At 35.1% G+C, this 17696-nt stretch overlaps 1 protein-coding gene across 1 annotated transcript in view; it reads left to right on the top strand.

The window, feature by feature from the left end:
- Positions 1–17696, top strand: part of Mondo (MLX interacting protein mondo) — a 253492-nt gene that overhangs the window by 87951 nt on the left and 147845 nt on the right. Inside the window, exon 8 of the mRNA XM_090413412.1 lies at positions 7484–8536. Within this exon, the coding sequence (XP_090269538.1) occupies positions 7484–8536 (1053 nt within the window). The remainder of the gene's footprint in view (positions 1–7483; positions 8537–17696) is intronic.

Raw genomic sequence — 17696 nt, 5'->3', positions numbered from 1 at the left:
TAGATAATCAAGGTGCTGTGCGTTAAAGGTGCTCTGACCAAATGACCAAACTAAAAGAACAAATGTTGTGACATTTGTCTTTTAATTTGGGAAGACTGGATAGAATACAGGGAATATTTATAAATTTTTCAGCTGAGTTAGTTGATTTCATACAGCAATAACAGGTGTTTTTTTTTTTTTTTTTTTTTCATAAAAATATCTGTTTTTTTTATCCTGATAAACAAGAAGCATGCCAGAGAACACAGACAATTTAATACAGATAATATATTGTCCTCATATCCTTAGCTGCTTGTACCATAATTCCAGACAACAGCAACTTGCTAGAGAATAAATGGAATTACCATGCTGGCAAGTATGACAAGCTTAGGAGATTGCTTGGATCAGCACCATGGCATGTAAAACTGCAAGGGCTGGATGTCGATAGAGCATGGGAAGTGGTCAAGGAGCATTTATAGGAGGTTATGGCTGATTGTATACCTAGGGTCCGAATAGTAAAACAAGTAGGGGTTAAATGGATGAATAACACCATTAAGCTTGAGCTGCAAAAATAGAAACAACTGTGGAGGGAATTTATAGAGAATGGTGACCTGCAGGCACACAAACGGTATAAAATGTAGGCCAGAAGGGTAACGAGTGTGGTAAAAAAAGCAAAAGTGGATTATGAAAGGAAACTAGCTATGCAAGCCAAAGAGAATCGCAAACAATTCTTTCAATATGCTGCAAGCCAAAAAAAAACTGTACATGGCAGAATGATTTTAAGGAATGACAATGGTAAGGAGGTCACTGAATCAGTTGATATAGTGGAATTACTGAGTGAGCACTTTGCAAGAGTATATCAACCAGGTGGTGACATTGAAAAAATGAAGGAACCATTAGTTTATACGGGAATTGTGATGAATGAAGTGGAGGTGAATAGTCTATTACAGAACCTTAATGTGAATACACATGTGGGATTGGATGGTATACCGGCACGGGTCTTACGTGAAGCGGCTAAAGAATTATCAGTGCCCTTTACCACGTTGTTTAATCTGAGTCTCGGATCTGGTTTTGTCCCGAAGGTGTGGAAAGAGGGGAAAATAGTTCCACTGCATAAAAGAGGATCCAAGAAAGACTACTGTTGCAAATTACCGACCAATCAGCATATCAGGAGGCATTGTCAAGGTCTTGGAGAAAGTAGTCAAGGAAAAAATACAGGAATGGATTGATGAAAATGAGATACTGTATGGGGGACAGCATGGCTTTGTGAAGGGTAGATCATGCCTCAGTAACTTGTTCAAGTTTTATAACACAGTGAGAGCTGAAATGAATAAGGGTAATGGGTTTATAGTGATACTGCTGGACCTGGCTAAGGCATTTGACAGGATACCACATGGAATTCTAATCCATAAACTACAACATATGGGAATGGATATAGGGTTGGTGAGATGGATAGGTGGGTGGTTGATGGAGAGTAATTTATTCAGGAGTAGAGGCCAAAAGAAGGCCTGTGACTAGTGGTGTGCCGCAGGGTTCTGTTCTTGGACCACTGTTGTTTAATTTGTTCATCAATGATATAGGGAAGGCTCTAAGAGGAACAGTTCATTTGTTCGTTGATGATACAAAGTTAGGTAGGGCAATAGTGAACAGAAGATGTCAAAATCTTGCAGGAAGACTTGGATAGATTGGAGTTCTGGGCTAAGGAGAATGGATGTCAATTTAATGTGACAAAATGTAAGGTTATGCATTTTGAGGTGAAAAGATTAGCAGCAGTATACCACATTGGTGGAACTGTACTCCAGGAGATTGATGAGGCCAGGGACTTGGGAGTGTTGGTGGATAGGGAGATGAAGTTTAGGGGGGCACATTGCAAAAGTGGCTAAATCAATTCATCAACTCACTTGGTTGTTGAAAAATACTTTGATGAGCAGAGACAAGCAAGTTATTGTACCTCTGTACCAAGCCTTGATAAGACCTCATCTCGACTACTGTGCCCAGATTTGGTCACCTAGGTTTCTTCTTGATGGGGAGGAGGTGGAGAGGATCCAGAGGCGAGTGACCAAGATGATAGCAGGTCTATGGAATGAACCTTATGAGAACAGGTTGAAGATTTGTGGGTTGCAGAAATTAGTTAATAGGCAGGAAAAGGGGAGATATAATTGAGACATTCAATTATATCTCTTTTTCAATTCAATTGCTAAAGGGTTTCTATAGGATTAATTCAGAGGATATTTTTGAGATCAGGACTGGTGATGGGAGAACTAGGGGATACCTATGGAAGCTGGGCAAGAGTGTGGTTAGCAAGGGTGTTAGAGCTGGGTTCTTTACTTTTAGAGTGGTAAATGAGTGAAATAAGCTGCCAGAGTCTGTTGTGGGTGCTATGACGGTGAGTGAGTTCAAGGCAAGGTATGATAGATACTGTGAGAATGTCGTATAGTTGTGTGGACATGATGTTTAGGGCCTCTCTCGATGAGTCTAAGGACTCCCTGGAGTCGCCCGTAATAATAAACCACTTTAAGCCCTTTAGTAATCAGAATGATAGTGATGGTCTCACATCATATGATGAAAATCATTCATCTTCCCAAGATATTCACAAAACATCCATGCCACAGTGGGATTTGAATCTGCTTCTTGCAGATTAACATGCAAAGATACTATTCACTTTGCAAACCAAGCTGGCACATATAATTGAAGTAAATTTTATATTTTTTCCACATTTTCTTAATTTTGACATTTCTTAAATTAAAAATCATTTGTGCAGAGAGCACAGATGGTAGCACTGTTTCAACACTGGTCTCAGCCTTCAGTGCTTCAGCCATAATTCCACAAACAAAAACAGCATCTTTAAATTAAAATGTGATACCAACATTGTTCCATAGTTTATACATCATAAAATTCATTGTAAAATAACACATTTAGCTTTATTAGCTTGCTATATACCACACCACACTACAGTACACCTTGCTTACTTTACAACCTATGCTTGAGGCTTAGGTTGCATTAACACATATGTTCTGCTCTTTCAAAATAATGAACATGCTAACATTAAAATATATTAATGTATAATCTGAATACATTTTTGAATAAGCTTCATATACTAGTATGAAAATACTGAAAAGATAATAGTATGTATTATTTGACAAGAAATTGTATTTTTGTTTTCCATATGTAATTGCAAGGATAGAATGTGAGGATGTAGAATTTTCAGGAAAGAAAGGAGGGGATAGATAATAACAACTTAACTTGCACTCATCATGGTAATTTCCTGATGTATGTCTTTCGTATCTTCCCTTGTACCATTACCACTTACATCAGCAACAAATTGTATATTTTATTTTGCTGTCTCTATCTCACACTAGACTGCCTCAAATGAATTGCCTTCCTGACCTAATTGCAGCCAAAAAAAAAAAGTAGGTAATTAGGAAGGCAGTTCATTTGAGGCAGTTGAGTGTGAGATAGAGACAGTAAAATGAAATATACAATTGAAGATGTGAAAGACACACATCAGGAAATTACTATGGTGAGCGCAAGTTAAGTTATTATTCAGGATTTCAATTGCAAAGACAGAGATCAGAATGAGGGAAGATCACATGACAGGATGGAAATGTGATCTTTCCTCATTCGAATTATCCCATTTACTGAGGGATAATTACTTAAAACAGCATGCAATGGAGTACACTCAGGGTTTTAGAGGGCTGGATCTAGTCATAGGATCAAAAGATCTATCCATAACTAAAGTAGCCACATTTGCCTCCCATTGGGGAGAGTGGCCAGTCTTGGCTTAGGATATTGCCAAATGAATTTTCAGTTAAGAAATGTGGAACTACAGGACATGTGATTGTGATAGGCTTAGGAGGTAGTTTGAAGCAGTGCCATGGAATAAGAATCTGCCAGGGAAGCATGTTAGTAATGCTGAGAGATGGTGAAGAGGTGTCTGAAGAAATCAATATCAGTCAGACTGTATTCCAGAGGTCAGGAAGATAAATCAAGTAGGAGTTAGATGGATGAGTAGTATCATTTAGGAGCTAAAAAAAAAACTGTTTGGTATCTGTCCATCAGCTATGCTCATATCCACTGCCATTTGTTACAATTTGCATAACAAAGTTGTATGTGGTATCTCATGAAATGCCTTTGCAAAATCCAGTAGTATCAAAAAAAAATGAGTAAATCACTAGGTATGACCTACCCTGCACAAAGATTAAATATGATAAGAGTTTCATATTCTTATCCACACTAATTCCTGATTTCTGTCTTTGATTAATTTTTCCAATTCTTTTACCACCACTCTTGAGATACTGACTGGTTTATATTTTGTTACCTCAGTCTTGGAGCCTGCTTTATGCTATGGAACTATTTTGCTCTCCTCCCACTGCCTTGTGACTTTAGAGCTGATAATTAAGCATCATAGCCAGTACGGAAAAGGGTGATCGGGAAGCTCACGAGCAGCACGAGGACAATGAAAAAAACGTGAGCATGATATGGAGGACACATTGTGAGAGGAAATTCTCCAAAAATACTAAGATATCTCTTTTGCTGTGTAGAATGCAAAAAGGAAGGAGTGGAAGAATTAGAACTTTAATTAATACTAGTAGTAGCAAGGTGTCAGAAGTAGACAGATAGTTACTTGAGTAACTCTTATCATTTGACTGAAAATATAACTGACAGTTGTAACAGGAACTGCTGTGTGACTAGAGGTTGATGAATTGTAAGTACTCGGGATATTTCAGAATCTCAATGCAAATTACATCCATGGGATTAGATGGGATATCAGTGCATGTATTATGAGAATGTGCAAAGGAATTGACATTCCTATGGCTATGATGCTTAATTACAGCCCTCCAAGGCAGTGGGAGGAGAGCAAAATAGTTCAGTAGCATAAAGCAGGCTCTAAGACAGGTAACAAAATATAAACCAGTCAGTGGTGGTAAAAGAATTGGAAAAATTAGTCAAAGACAGAAATCAGGAATTGGTGTGGATAAGAATATGAAACTCTTATCATATTTAATCTTTGTGCAGGGTAGGTCATACCTAGTGATTTACTCATTTTTTTTGATACTGCTGGATTTTGCAAAGGCATTTGATGAGATACCACATACAACTTTGGTATGCAAATTGTAACAAATGGCAATGGATATGAGCATAGCTGATGGACAGATACCAAACAGTTGTATGTATAGAAGTCGAATCCAAGAGAAGGCAGGAACCTTGCAGCTACAAAGTGCTATGCTTGGACCACTGCTTCTTAATTTGTATCTAAATGATATAGGAAATGATTTAAATATGCTGACAGTATTGGCAAAAGATAACAGGTGCCAGTTTAATGTGGAAAAGTGTCAAATTATGCATTTTGGGATGAAAAGATTACAAGCTGTGTACTGCACAGATGGAACTGTACTCCAGGAAATTGAGTCTAGGATTTGAGGGAGTGACTGATGGATACTGAGTTGAAGTTCATAGGACATAGTTGCACATAATATTGCTTGGTTATTGAAGAACACAAGCATAAGGAGGTTATCATTTCTCTTTATATGGCTTTGATACAGCTACATTTGGATCACTGTGCACAGGTCTGGTCACCTGTGTTTCTTTGGAATGAGGAAGTGGTGGAGAGGATCCAGAAGCAAATGACCAAGATGGTAAGCACTTTTTAAGTTACTAAAAGGATTTTATATGATTGATGTAGAGGAAATTTTCTAACAACACAAGAAGGAGGTATCCTGAAAATTGAAGTAAGAGTGTGGTCAGCAAAGGTTTGAGGATTAGATATTTCACCTGGAGAGTGGTGAATGTGTAGAATGAATTGCTAGTCTGTCGTGAATTTTGTCAGTGAACATGTACAAAGAGAGGTATGATAAATATTGTGTGGATTATGTGGGTTTCTTGTAATGAGTCTTCACACTTAATTGTGGTTCCTGTGTAACAATAAGAATATTTTATCCTAACATAAGAAAAAATAAATAAAAATAAAAGTTCTGTATATGAAACATGCCATCAGCAGAAGGCACATGCAAAAGGGTGAATCAAGTTTTTTTATTACATTGGATAGTATATTATACTTGACATGAAATTTCATTCTTGTTTTCATTCACATTTTATTCTAGCATTTTCAAACATAAAATCTTGCAAGGGAAATATCTTCATGACTGTATCATGTGATTGATAAAGCTTAGTAAGTCTACCTGGAATTGAGTGTTCCAGGAAACATTTATGAACACATACTTGAGAAAAGGCTATTAAAAAAATGAAGTTTAAGCTAGTTTTAAGCCCAAATATAGAGATTGGCAAGTTCATATTTTTTATCTTAGGATTTTATCTTTTTTTTATTTTGACAGATAATCAAAAATAATGAGAATTGACTAATAAGCTCTTAATGCTTTGCTGATTTTGAAAAAACATGAGATAAAAAGTATGAACAGGAAAACTGTTCAAAACTCTAAATCTCCATGGTAAATGGAACCCTGTGCAGAATTTCATTTACACCATGTATAGCTTGTTTAAGTTGCAACTCATTAGCACATAAAATTGGAGCAGATAAAGATGATTTCATGTTATATCAGGTGTTAACAAGACTGCCATCTCACTACTATATGTAAACTAAATGGATCACATTATTAAGGAAAGTTGTAGTAAACATGATATTTACATAAGGAATATTAAGCATAGTTGCAGATAACATTATCCTCAAATAATTTTCAAGAGTTAAGCTTGAAACAAATAATTGCTGCATCAGATTTGGTATTACAATAATAAAAAGACTATTTTTGCTATTTGGCATAGTTTTTTTGCAAAGATGACAGAATTAAATATGGATACAGAATATGTTTGGTTGGTGTGATGAAGCCAATTGAATAAATTTATATGGAAAGTGAAATTTGACAAAAGACAAAGTTAATAGTATGTGAGTTAGCTTCAAACCAATTTTAGCATACTGATTTTGAGAGTCACAAGAAGAATTAGGAGAGCAAACAGATGGCATCTGAACAGAAAGAGAAATCAGACAAAAGACTAAGTTAATAGTGTGTAGGTTAGTTTCAATTCAGTTTTAACATACTGATATGAGAGTTGTGAAGAGAATTAGGGGGGCAAACATATGATATGAATGGTAGAACAGTATCAAAAATGCAGATATCAGAATAAAAAAAAAAAAACTTAAAGATTAATATTCAAGAATGTATAAACATATTCTGATATGGTGTGGTCACTTAAACAGAGTGAAAAATTAGCTGTTCGAAGGAAGTCTTGCAGGAAAATGGTCCATAGAAAGACCAACTACAGTTATGAGTGCTTTGAAATATTGAAGTGCAAGAGAATGTACCAGATATTATGACATAATACCTTTTTCTATTATTTTTTTGACATTGTGCTGGGTTTATGTCTGCCAATGACAGACATAAACCCAGCCATTGACAGATATGTCAATGGCAATAACATTTTTTTAGTAATTTTGGTTCATTTAACTTGATTTGCATTACAATTATGGCTGATTCTTTTTTTTTTTTTTTCCCAGAATCATGGTTTTGTTGCCACCACTCCAGAATCTTTTCAGTTTCGAGGTGCTCCATCCACTGTTGCAATTCAGCGACCGTCTGTACCTTCAGACAGGTTATATGTTCAAAGTCAAGAGTCACAGCGACAAGAAAGATTAGTTTCTTCTGGTCTTGCCGACAGGATTATCCAGCAAGCATCAGGAGTGGTGAATGCACTTATTGAACCTCAGTCAGACAATATAACACAAAGAAATATTCATACTCTTCCTGTAAGCCACACTACTTCAGTGCAGTCTTGTGTTGAGCCAACATCTCTGAGCAATAGTAACAGTGCACTTAGTGGCATTAGCAAGGCATCTCAGTCATCATCATCATCATCTGGTGAATTACCTGTAACTACAGTACTTCATCATTCCCTCCAAACTTCTGTTACTACCAATAGAACAATGGCATCACCATTGATTAGTTTTCAGACATCTGTTGTAAATAATGCATCCAATCAAATGAATGATCAATCAAATCAGAACTTCCCACATTCGTCACATCTTTCTGGTATACCAAGTCTGGTTGCTCAGCAACATCGGAATCTGAGTAGTCATATTTCTTCCACTCAAGTGCCTTTATCTTCATTGTCCCAGCAACAGTCTCTTACTTCGACTCCACAGGTACCAGAGATGAACAAGTTACAGGGCGTTCTCTTATCATTGAACACTAACCAGCAAGTTACAAACCAAGGACCTGTTCCGTCTCCATTCAGTATCCCGGTGCATGTGGCTAGTACTATTCCTCCCCAGTTGACACTAACCACACAAAGTCACATTGGAATGACAACATCCATACAGCCACAAACTGTTGCCACAATCAAATCAGAATCCTCTAGACATGATGTTTGTGGTATTGTGGTGGCTAGCACAAAGCCTTCCGTTACCAGAGATCAGTCACCATTTCGTAGACACTCATATACAGGACAGATTTTAGATGGCAGGAGGAGATCTGGTGCTTCACCTATTTTGCCTGCCACTGTTAGCAGTTCTGGAACTGTGGGTGGCAGGTTTGTTGTACCTGAAATACCAGTGAGAATATGTTTTTATCTTTTGGAAAAAAAATCAGTTCACCTTACATAGTTCCTTATTTTAAAAAGTTTTATGTTTAAATTTCATTAAAAATATAAGTAAAAACTATGGGTACAGTAAAGTAAAATTAAAATAAAAATCAGTGTTAACAAGTATTATGAGAAATTCCTTTTTACAAGGCTTTTATTATGCATAAGAGTAATAATATAATATTTCTTGATTTCAGCAAGAGCTCACAACAGTTTTTATCTATAGAGAATCAATATGCATACACTCTTGTCTATAACATTTGCTTATCATTTGAGTTGTTTGACACTTTCAGCAGATTGTTGATTAACAGTTAAATTTAATGAAGTAAAATACTGTCTCTCCAGCAGTGTCTTATAATCTCACTCATGACTAGTTACATTAATAAATTTCCATCTTCACTTATAGAAAGCCTTATAGTTAGGCTTTCTGTCATGGTCAAGTAACTTGGCTTCATATAAACATGCTTTATGTAATGATAAGTCCTATCTGTATACTCTTCTGTGACGTTCCAGGCATGATTCATTTGAATCATGCCTAGCTCTTCAGGTGAAAAGCCCTATAATGATTCTTTACTTCCTAAATGGTATTCAAACCCAGGTCTTTCCAACCATAAGCATTGTAGTTACTGACTAGGCTATGAATGCTCATGGTCGACTTCTACTCTATTTGTAAATACTGCTTGATAAAACCAGTACTTCATACAGTTACTAATTGCACTCCATAAATGTTTTTTCAAGTATTCATTCAAATATTATTCTAATGCTGCTTTGGCACATCCATAATTTTATTGCCTGGGTGACATGTAATTCTTAAATATTATTCAAATCGCGTCATTTTGTACTTCGCACATTCCTTAACCATAATTCATAAGAGTCTAATCAGATAAATTGGGCCATTTCATTCTATCTCTGAAAAACTGTCAAGATGTCCAGATAACTATGAAATAAATGCAATATAGAAGCAACATCGAGTTGAAAGTAACTTGTCTGTTTTGATAAGCAAAGGAGGAAGTTTTTCAGTTGTATATATCTACTACTATGAATCCATGACCATTGACAGTGATGTGGTCCAAAAGTCAGTGCCATACATTGATTTCTAGACTGTCATGTGTTCACACATAAAGCATGAATTTTCAAAACTAAAACACAAAAATTATAGTCTTGGTTTTATCCCTTATCCCATCATGAGCTTGCAAACAAAAGGTTGCATGCAAAGTAACTACATCAAATTTCCTTAACTTCTTATCAGATTGCCTTAATATCCCATAATACACAGCACACTTTATTTCAGATATTTTCTTGCCATGCATTATGAGACGTACCAGTATGCAGAGACATCATCATTGGGAGCTAGACTCATAGAGATGCTGAGAGCTAAATCAGTGGTAGAAGTATATTTCCATATTTAAGTTGGAAAATGGCATATCACCATATTATTAAAATACTCTAGCTGTGAGTATTTTAATATGTAGAAAGTTTTTGCTTAGGTAAATAAAGATACTTGAAAATAAATTATATTGTATTTATGTCACATATGAGCAAACAATAGTTTGCTTGTGAAGTGACTTTGCAACTAGGCTACTTGTATGTGGAAGCAAATGACTATACATCAGGCATGTCAAACACATGGCCTACAGGCCGCATGAGGCCCGCTGACAAGTAACATGCAGCCTGCCAAACTTTGTAACCAATATGGTTATTTAACTTTTGACAACACCGAATTAAAAAATAAACATATTTAAAAAATTAAGATTTCCACTTAAGATTATTTTATATGCCAAACTACTCTGCAATTTCTAGAGGAAATAATGTTCTATTTGTAATTTCAAAAAATCTTGTTACACTACTGCATAAATATCAAATTTTAACGAGCAAGTCTACAAAATGAGCTACATCTACTGACCACTGCAATTGGAGGCTAGCCATTTTTGCTAGCCTCCAATTGCAATAGTTTGCTTGTGAAGTGACTTTGCAACTAGGCTACTTGTATGTGGAAGCAAATGACTATACATCAGGCATGTCAAACACATGGCCTACAGGCCGCATGAGGCCCGCTGACAAGTAACATGCAGCCTGCCAAACTTTGTAACCAATATGGTTATTTAACTTTTGACAACACCGAATTAAAAAATAAACATATTTAAAAAATTAAGATTTCCACTTAAGATTATTTTATATGCCAAACTACTCTGCAATTTCTAGAGGAAATAATGTTCTATTTGTAATTTCAAAAAATCTTGTTACACTACTGCATAAATATCAAATTTTAACGAGCAAGTCTACAAAATGAGCTACATCTACTGACCACTGCAATTGGAGGCTAGCCATTTTCAATTTTCAAGTCGTAAGAAAGTGTAGTGTTTTCTTTATAATTAATAAAGAATTTATAAAAATAATGTTGAAACCTTCAACCAGTATGAGTAGAAAACAATTAATTGAAGGAAGTTTTCAAGGAAGAAAAAAAATTATGCCAGTTTTTTTTTTAAATGTAGAAACTCTATTGCAGTTTGCAAAGAATATAATATTAAAAGTCATTACGATCATTATGATCAAATCATAAAGAAAACTATGACAAATATGTTGCAAAACTTCATGAAGATAAATTGTCAGAATTAAAGTTGACACTTCAAAATCAACAAAGTGTATTTACCAAACCTATTGAAGATAATAGAGCTACGGTAAAAACCAGTTATTTGTTATCACATTTAATTCCAAGCAAGTTGAAACCATTCACTGAAGGAGAATTTATTTGTGAATGTATTATTAAAGTAGTTGAAATGTTGTGTCCTGATCAATTAAAGAAATTTAAAAATATAAGCTTATCTCGAAATACCATTGCTAGCAGAATTGATGATATAGCCAGGAACTTAAAGAATCAACTAAAATCAATAATTCCAACATTTCAGACCTATTCCGTTGCAATTGACGAAAGTACAGATGTACGGGATATCGCTGCGCTGGCTGTTTTTATTTGTGGATGTGATATGAACTTAAAAGTAAGTTAAGAACTTCTAGAAATTATTCTTATGCACGATACAACCACTGAAGTTGATATTTTTGATGCCCTTATAGAAGTTTTGAATGAATACAATTTACTGTTAAAAAAAGCTAGTTTGTCTTGCAGCTGATGGTGCTCCTGCCATGACTGGTGTTGTTAAAGGAGTTGTTACAAATTTAAAAGAAAAATGCAAAGAACAAGGTAATAATAATTTTCAACATTTTCATTGCATTATTCATCAGTAAACACTATGCTCCAAAGTTTTAAATATTGGACATGTCCTAAAAATGTCAGTAAAATTGTAAATTATATTTGTGTGCATGGGCTTAATCATCGCCAATTTAGTAACTTTTTAGAAGATATAGAAAGTGAATTTAGCGATCTACCTTATTATACAGAAATTAGATGGCTTTCCAGTCATAAAGTTTTAAAACGATTCTTCGAATTGCTGAATGAAATTACCCATTTTTTAGAATCAAAAAAATTATGAATGTGAAATATTAAAAAATGATCAATGGATAAAGGACCTGGCTCGCCACATTACTCAGTCTCAAGTAGAGTAATGTGGGAGTCCCCTGGTTAAACAAGGCCACCGTTGTTTTCGCCAGGGAACCAGGGCGAACAGTGAAAAGTTAGCTACTGGAACAAAACTGAAAACACACCCCAAATCAACATCACCAGAGTTAAAGATCGGTATTATCAACATAAGAAGCCTGAATGGCAAAGAAATGGAGCTAGCTGAGGAATTAGATAAGTACCAGATCGATATTATAGGGGTGACTGAAACAAAAAAGACAAAAACTGGAGAGATCTTTCTGAGCCATAAATACAAAATGTTATATTCAGGCAATGGCAATCAAGGAAAAGAAGGAGTAGCCATAGTATTTAACACAAAATACAAGGCTAATCTTCTTGAATGGCAGTCAGTCTCAAGTAGAGTAATGTGGGCAAATATGAGAATGGGGAACTGGACAATGAGACTTATTTGTGCCTAAGGTAGAAGTGGAGAAATTTTTTGAGGCTTTAGAAAAAGCAACTGACACAATGAAAAAGGAAAAGTTGGTCCTTGTTGGGGATCTGAATAGCAGAGTAGGAAATGATTGTAAATATACAAAAATATTTTGGGAAAATTTGGAGAAAAGAGCTAAGCTAATAATGTCAGATATCTGTTGGATTTCTGCTCAGGACATGGACTGGTTATTACTAACACCATGTTCCAACATAAAAATGTGCACAAATTAACATGGAGAGAAGAGGCAAGGGATGAGAAAAGTCTCATTGACTACGTTATTGTTGATAGTGATGTTTTCTCCCTGCTGCAGGACACTAGAGTGTACAGAGGATTTGAAATTGGAAGTGATCACTATTTAGTCTTGAGCAGGATAAAATTGAATTTCATATTGAAAAGCATAACATATAAGAAAGTTTTAAAGCGAATAAAAGTTGAGCAGCTCTCAGATGTGAACTGTAGACTTAAATACACTAAGATTATTGAAGAAAAAATGAAAGAGTTTGAGAACAGGAATCAAACCTTGGAGATTCAGTGGCAAGCCTTGAAGAAAGTCTTGATTGATTCAGCTAGAGAGGCATGTGGTGAAGTTGTCTGCAAGGATAGAAAAATTAGACCTCCATGGTGGACACAGGAAGTTAAAGAGGCAGTGAAGGAAAAGAAGAAAGCATATCAAAAGTTCCTGGCAAATTAGTCAGCTTGTGCTCTTAGAGAATACAGAGACAAATGTAAGAAAGCGAAACACTGTGTAAAACTAGCTAAACAAAAGTCATGGGAGAACTTTGGCAAGAACATAGAAAATAAATATCAAGAAGGTGGTAAGATATTCTGGAGGTTGTTGAAGAAGCTTAGAAATGGAAGAAACAGGTGCTGTAAAAGGAGTTAGAGATGATAAAGGTGACATGAAAACAGGAGAAAAAGATATCCTTGAAGTATGGAGTAATTACTTTGAAAAACTGCTAAAAGAAACAAGCAGTGATGATAGCACAGTGGTAAAAAAACACTGACCAGAATGCAGTCAGGAATACATATCCATACTTGAAGTAGAAAAAGCCATCAAAAGCCTGAAATGTGGAAAGGTAGCAGGACTAGATGATATTCGACCAAAAATGCTCAAGTATGGTGGTATAAAAGTCTTACAGTGGCTGCACTGCATAGTTCAGAAAGCCTGGACAGAGGGACGAATTCCTGATGATTGGAGTAGAGCTCTAATAGTGCCCATATATAAAATGGGAAATAAAACTGAATGTCAGAATTACAGAGGTATTTCCCTACTGAGTGTTCCTGGCAAGATCTATACAAGTATACTTGAGAAACAGTTGTGAAGAATTGTGGAAGAAAAGCTTGGTGAAGAACAAGCTGATTCAGGCCAAATAGAGTCTGTCAGGATCAGATCTTCGCTTTACGACAAATAGTCGAGAAAGCATGGGAATACAACAAAGTCTGTATTTAAGTTTTGTCGATCTGGAAAAGGCATATGACAAGGTGCCACGAGAGAAGCTATTCAATACGCTACAGTTATATGGTGTCAATGGGGTATTATATCAAGCAATACTTTTCAGTTGTAAGTCAGCAGTTAGAATTGAAGGAAGTACAGGAAGATGGTTTAATGTTAAATATGGTGTGAGACAAGGAAGTACATTATCCCCTGTGTTATTCATTATCTATATTAATCACATTATGAAGGAAAGTGGTATTAAACATGATATCAAAATTGGAGATGTTAATGTCAGCTCTCTGCTTTATGCGGATGAATCCGCTACAAGTCTGCAAGGTTCTCTGACTAAATTGAATAACTGTTGTAATAGATATGGTATGAAGGTCAGCAATAAAAAGACAAGGACAATGAAAATAGGCAGAATCATTGAAAATGTCAACTGTGTTGTGAATGGACAACCTGTGGAACAAGTAAAACATTTCAGCTACTTAGGCACGATTTTTAGTGAAGATGGTAAATTAAAAGTAGAAATAGACAACAGAATAAGCAAAGCTGGTATGGTGGGAAGTCAATTGAATAAATTCATCTGGAATAAGAGAGAAATTAGTTGGAACACTAAATTAGCTGTATACAAGACAGTGTTCAAACCAGCTTTAACTTATGGATCTGAGAGCTGGGTCAGAAGTAAAACGCTTGACTAAAGACTAGAGACCGAAGATATGAGAGTCCTCATAAAGATTATAGGCATGAACAGATGGCATCATTGGCAATATCATATTAAAAACTAGAATATTAGTAAAGAACTTGACATGTCAGCATCCAGGAATGTGTTAACAGAGCTAATCTGAGGTGGTATGGTCACTTAAACAGAAAGGGCGAAGAAAGATTAGCAAAACAAGTGTTCTCTGCCAGGTTGGCAGCAAAACGACCCAGAGGAAGACCAAGATATAGGTGGATTGATACGGTACACAGTGCCTTAGACGATAGAAATATAAGATCTGATAATGTTGGAGTCTTCACAAGTAACAGACTGATTTGGAGGAAAATTGTAGATAGGAAGTTAGTAATGATGTAATTTTTTCACGTAGTACTGTCATATCCTGTACACCCCTTGAGGGTACATGGCAGGAATTTGATGATGATAAAAATATGAAAATCAGTTTCACCTACTTACTTCTCCTGTATCGATTGATGTTGAAACTGTTGATGACAATTTACAGTTGAAATTAATCAAAATTCAGTGTGATTCCGTATTGAAACAAAAATATATGGATGTTAGAATTCCAATGTTCTATAACTATTTATCAGTTGATCGATATCGGCATATTTTATCTATGTTTGGTAGCAGATATTTATGCGAACAACTATTTTCAAATTTAAAGAACTATAAAACTGCAGAAAGATCAATATTAACAGACCAACATGTGCAAGCAATATTAAAAATAACAATAGCTCAACAAATTCAACCAAATTTTGAAGATTTCGTTAATGAAAAATGTCAAGTTTCTTCAAAAAAATAATATTTATAATTTTATTTAAATATGTAAACTTTATATTTTATATGTACTTTTGTAACATGGTTGTGTACTTATATACTCTTATGTTAATATTAAAAAATCTGTTTCCTCTTTATTTTGAGATATTTTTTTTCTGTTGCAACCTGTGGCTTGATGTATAATTCTTAATTTGGCACGAACGAATTTGATAAATTGTATAAACAAGTTTGATATGCCTGCTATACATCAAATTGTCGTAATATCCCATTTTGTAGAGCAATTCCTGTTGGTTGCATATACTTCTATGCATTAGTCACTACCTAGAATAGGTTGGACCTTCATTTGTCTCATCAGTGAGAATTACTGTTCATGCCAATATATACAACCAAATGGAAGTGTGGTGTATTATGGGATACTAGGGCAAATTGATGCACTTATCTTCACCTTTCTCCATATGCAAGTAGCCTATTCCTGAAATTTCCTCACATGCAAACTTTTGTTTGCTCATGGTTGAGTAAAGGATAAAAACAAGAGCATAATTTACTTCAAATTACAGTTGTATTGATTCATGTAGTCATTGATACAACAAGTCCACATTTAATTTATAAATTTGAGGTTCAAGATTTTGAATTGAAGAAAAGCATTACTAAACTAATCTTCTCTTCCTATCATTCCTGTTCTGGACTCATGCCATCACTTTCTTAGTCTTTCAGTTCTTCTTTTTTTCCATTTATTTTATAACTATACAGTAATTTTAGTAGAGCACTGTTGTTTGCAAATTATTGTTTTGATGTTGTGTAATGGTGTTAAAGCATGAATACTTAACACCAAAACAATAAATAAAAAGATATTTATTAATTGGCTAATAACTAGCTTTTTAATCATCATTTTCAGAGCATAAATCTTTGTAACAGTACACAAACAATAATGAGTGTAGGAAACACTTCAAATTGTGACAGAAGTTTTTAGAGTTGTTGGGTTGTAAGTCATCTAGAAATAACTGCCTCTCCCCCCCTCCCAAAAAAAATAAAAATTATGCAAATTAATGCACCCACACTTGTTGAGGTTCAGAGAATGTGTTACTGCTGACTCTAAAAATAGTCTCATCTTGGAATGACTTCGATGTGGCACATTAATTTTCTTCCATCTAATTCTGTATGAAGGGGTGTCCAGAGCATGTTCTGACTTACAGTAATCATGATAGCAAATGTATTCCTTGTTCTATGAGATAGATGTTAAGATACTAGCAAATCTTTTTGTCTTTCCATAGTAAACTCAATGTGATGGTGAATAGTTTGACCTTTGTTGAGTGATGGTTTGCTGGTTTGAACATGGTATGAAGATTGTATTTATTTATGACCTAAAGTACTAAATAAATACTTCAATAAAGTATTTATTTAGTACTTTAGCTATCTTTTCAGACAAACCCCTAATATGAGGGGGGGGGGAGGATCTGGAAAGTTCTGATAAACACCGAGAACAAAAATGATATTAAATTTGTATTTGTAATAATTTGTTCTTTTTCTTTCTTGTGGTTATATCAGCTGTTTTAATATCAATTTTGTTCTAGGTAATTACGTATCAGAACTTTCCATCACCCCCCCCCCCCCCCCCACTCGTATATGGAACAAAACTAATAGTAATTTAGTCTTGTGTGTTGGAGGTTAGAGAGGCAGATATGCAGTTTATCTACTTTATAGGAGTTGTAGCCATTGATTACAAAAGTGTGGCAAAAGTAGTTAAGTTTCTGTAGTAAGATCTGCATTCTGAAAAGCAAAGTAGTAATGTCTGGTATTCTAAAACCTCCTTTCTCTGAGGTTTAATATTTACAACCTTCAGAACATGGGCCATACCTTTATGATTTTAAGCACCAGCTTCATAATTTTCTTGATATCATTCCTCAAGAAGATTTTCAACTGTCTTAATACTCTGTACCATTGTACAAGGTATTTGTACATTGTAACAATTTTTCTCAGAATCAGGCTGTCACTTGTCACTCCAATATTGTCAGATCTTATATTTCTATATTATAGTGCCATACTTAATGCATCAAAATACCTAGTTCTTCTTGAACTTCTCCTGAGTCATTTTCTACTGTCTTGGCATGAAACATCTGTTTATCTAACCATAGGCCCTAGATTAGCTCTGCTTGCATATTCTTGAATGCTAACAATGTCAGTTTCCTTTCTA

Source organism: Typopeltis vanoorti, chromosome 24 (assembly GCF_054136105.1).
Source record: "Typopeltis vanoorti isolate ZY-2024b chromosome 24, IOZ_Tvanoo_1.0, whole genome shotgun sequence".
In the NCBI taxonomy this organism is placed as follows: Eukaryota; Metazoa; Arthropoda; class Arachnida; order Uropygi; family Thelyphonidae; genus Typopeltis; species Typopeltis vanoorti.
Note: the sequence above shows the minus strand (reverse complement) of the source record. Positions and strands in the feature narration are given on the sequence as shown.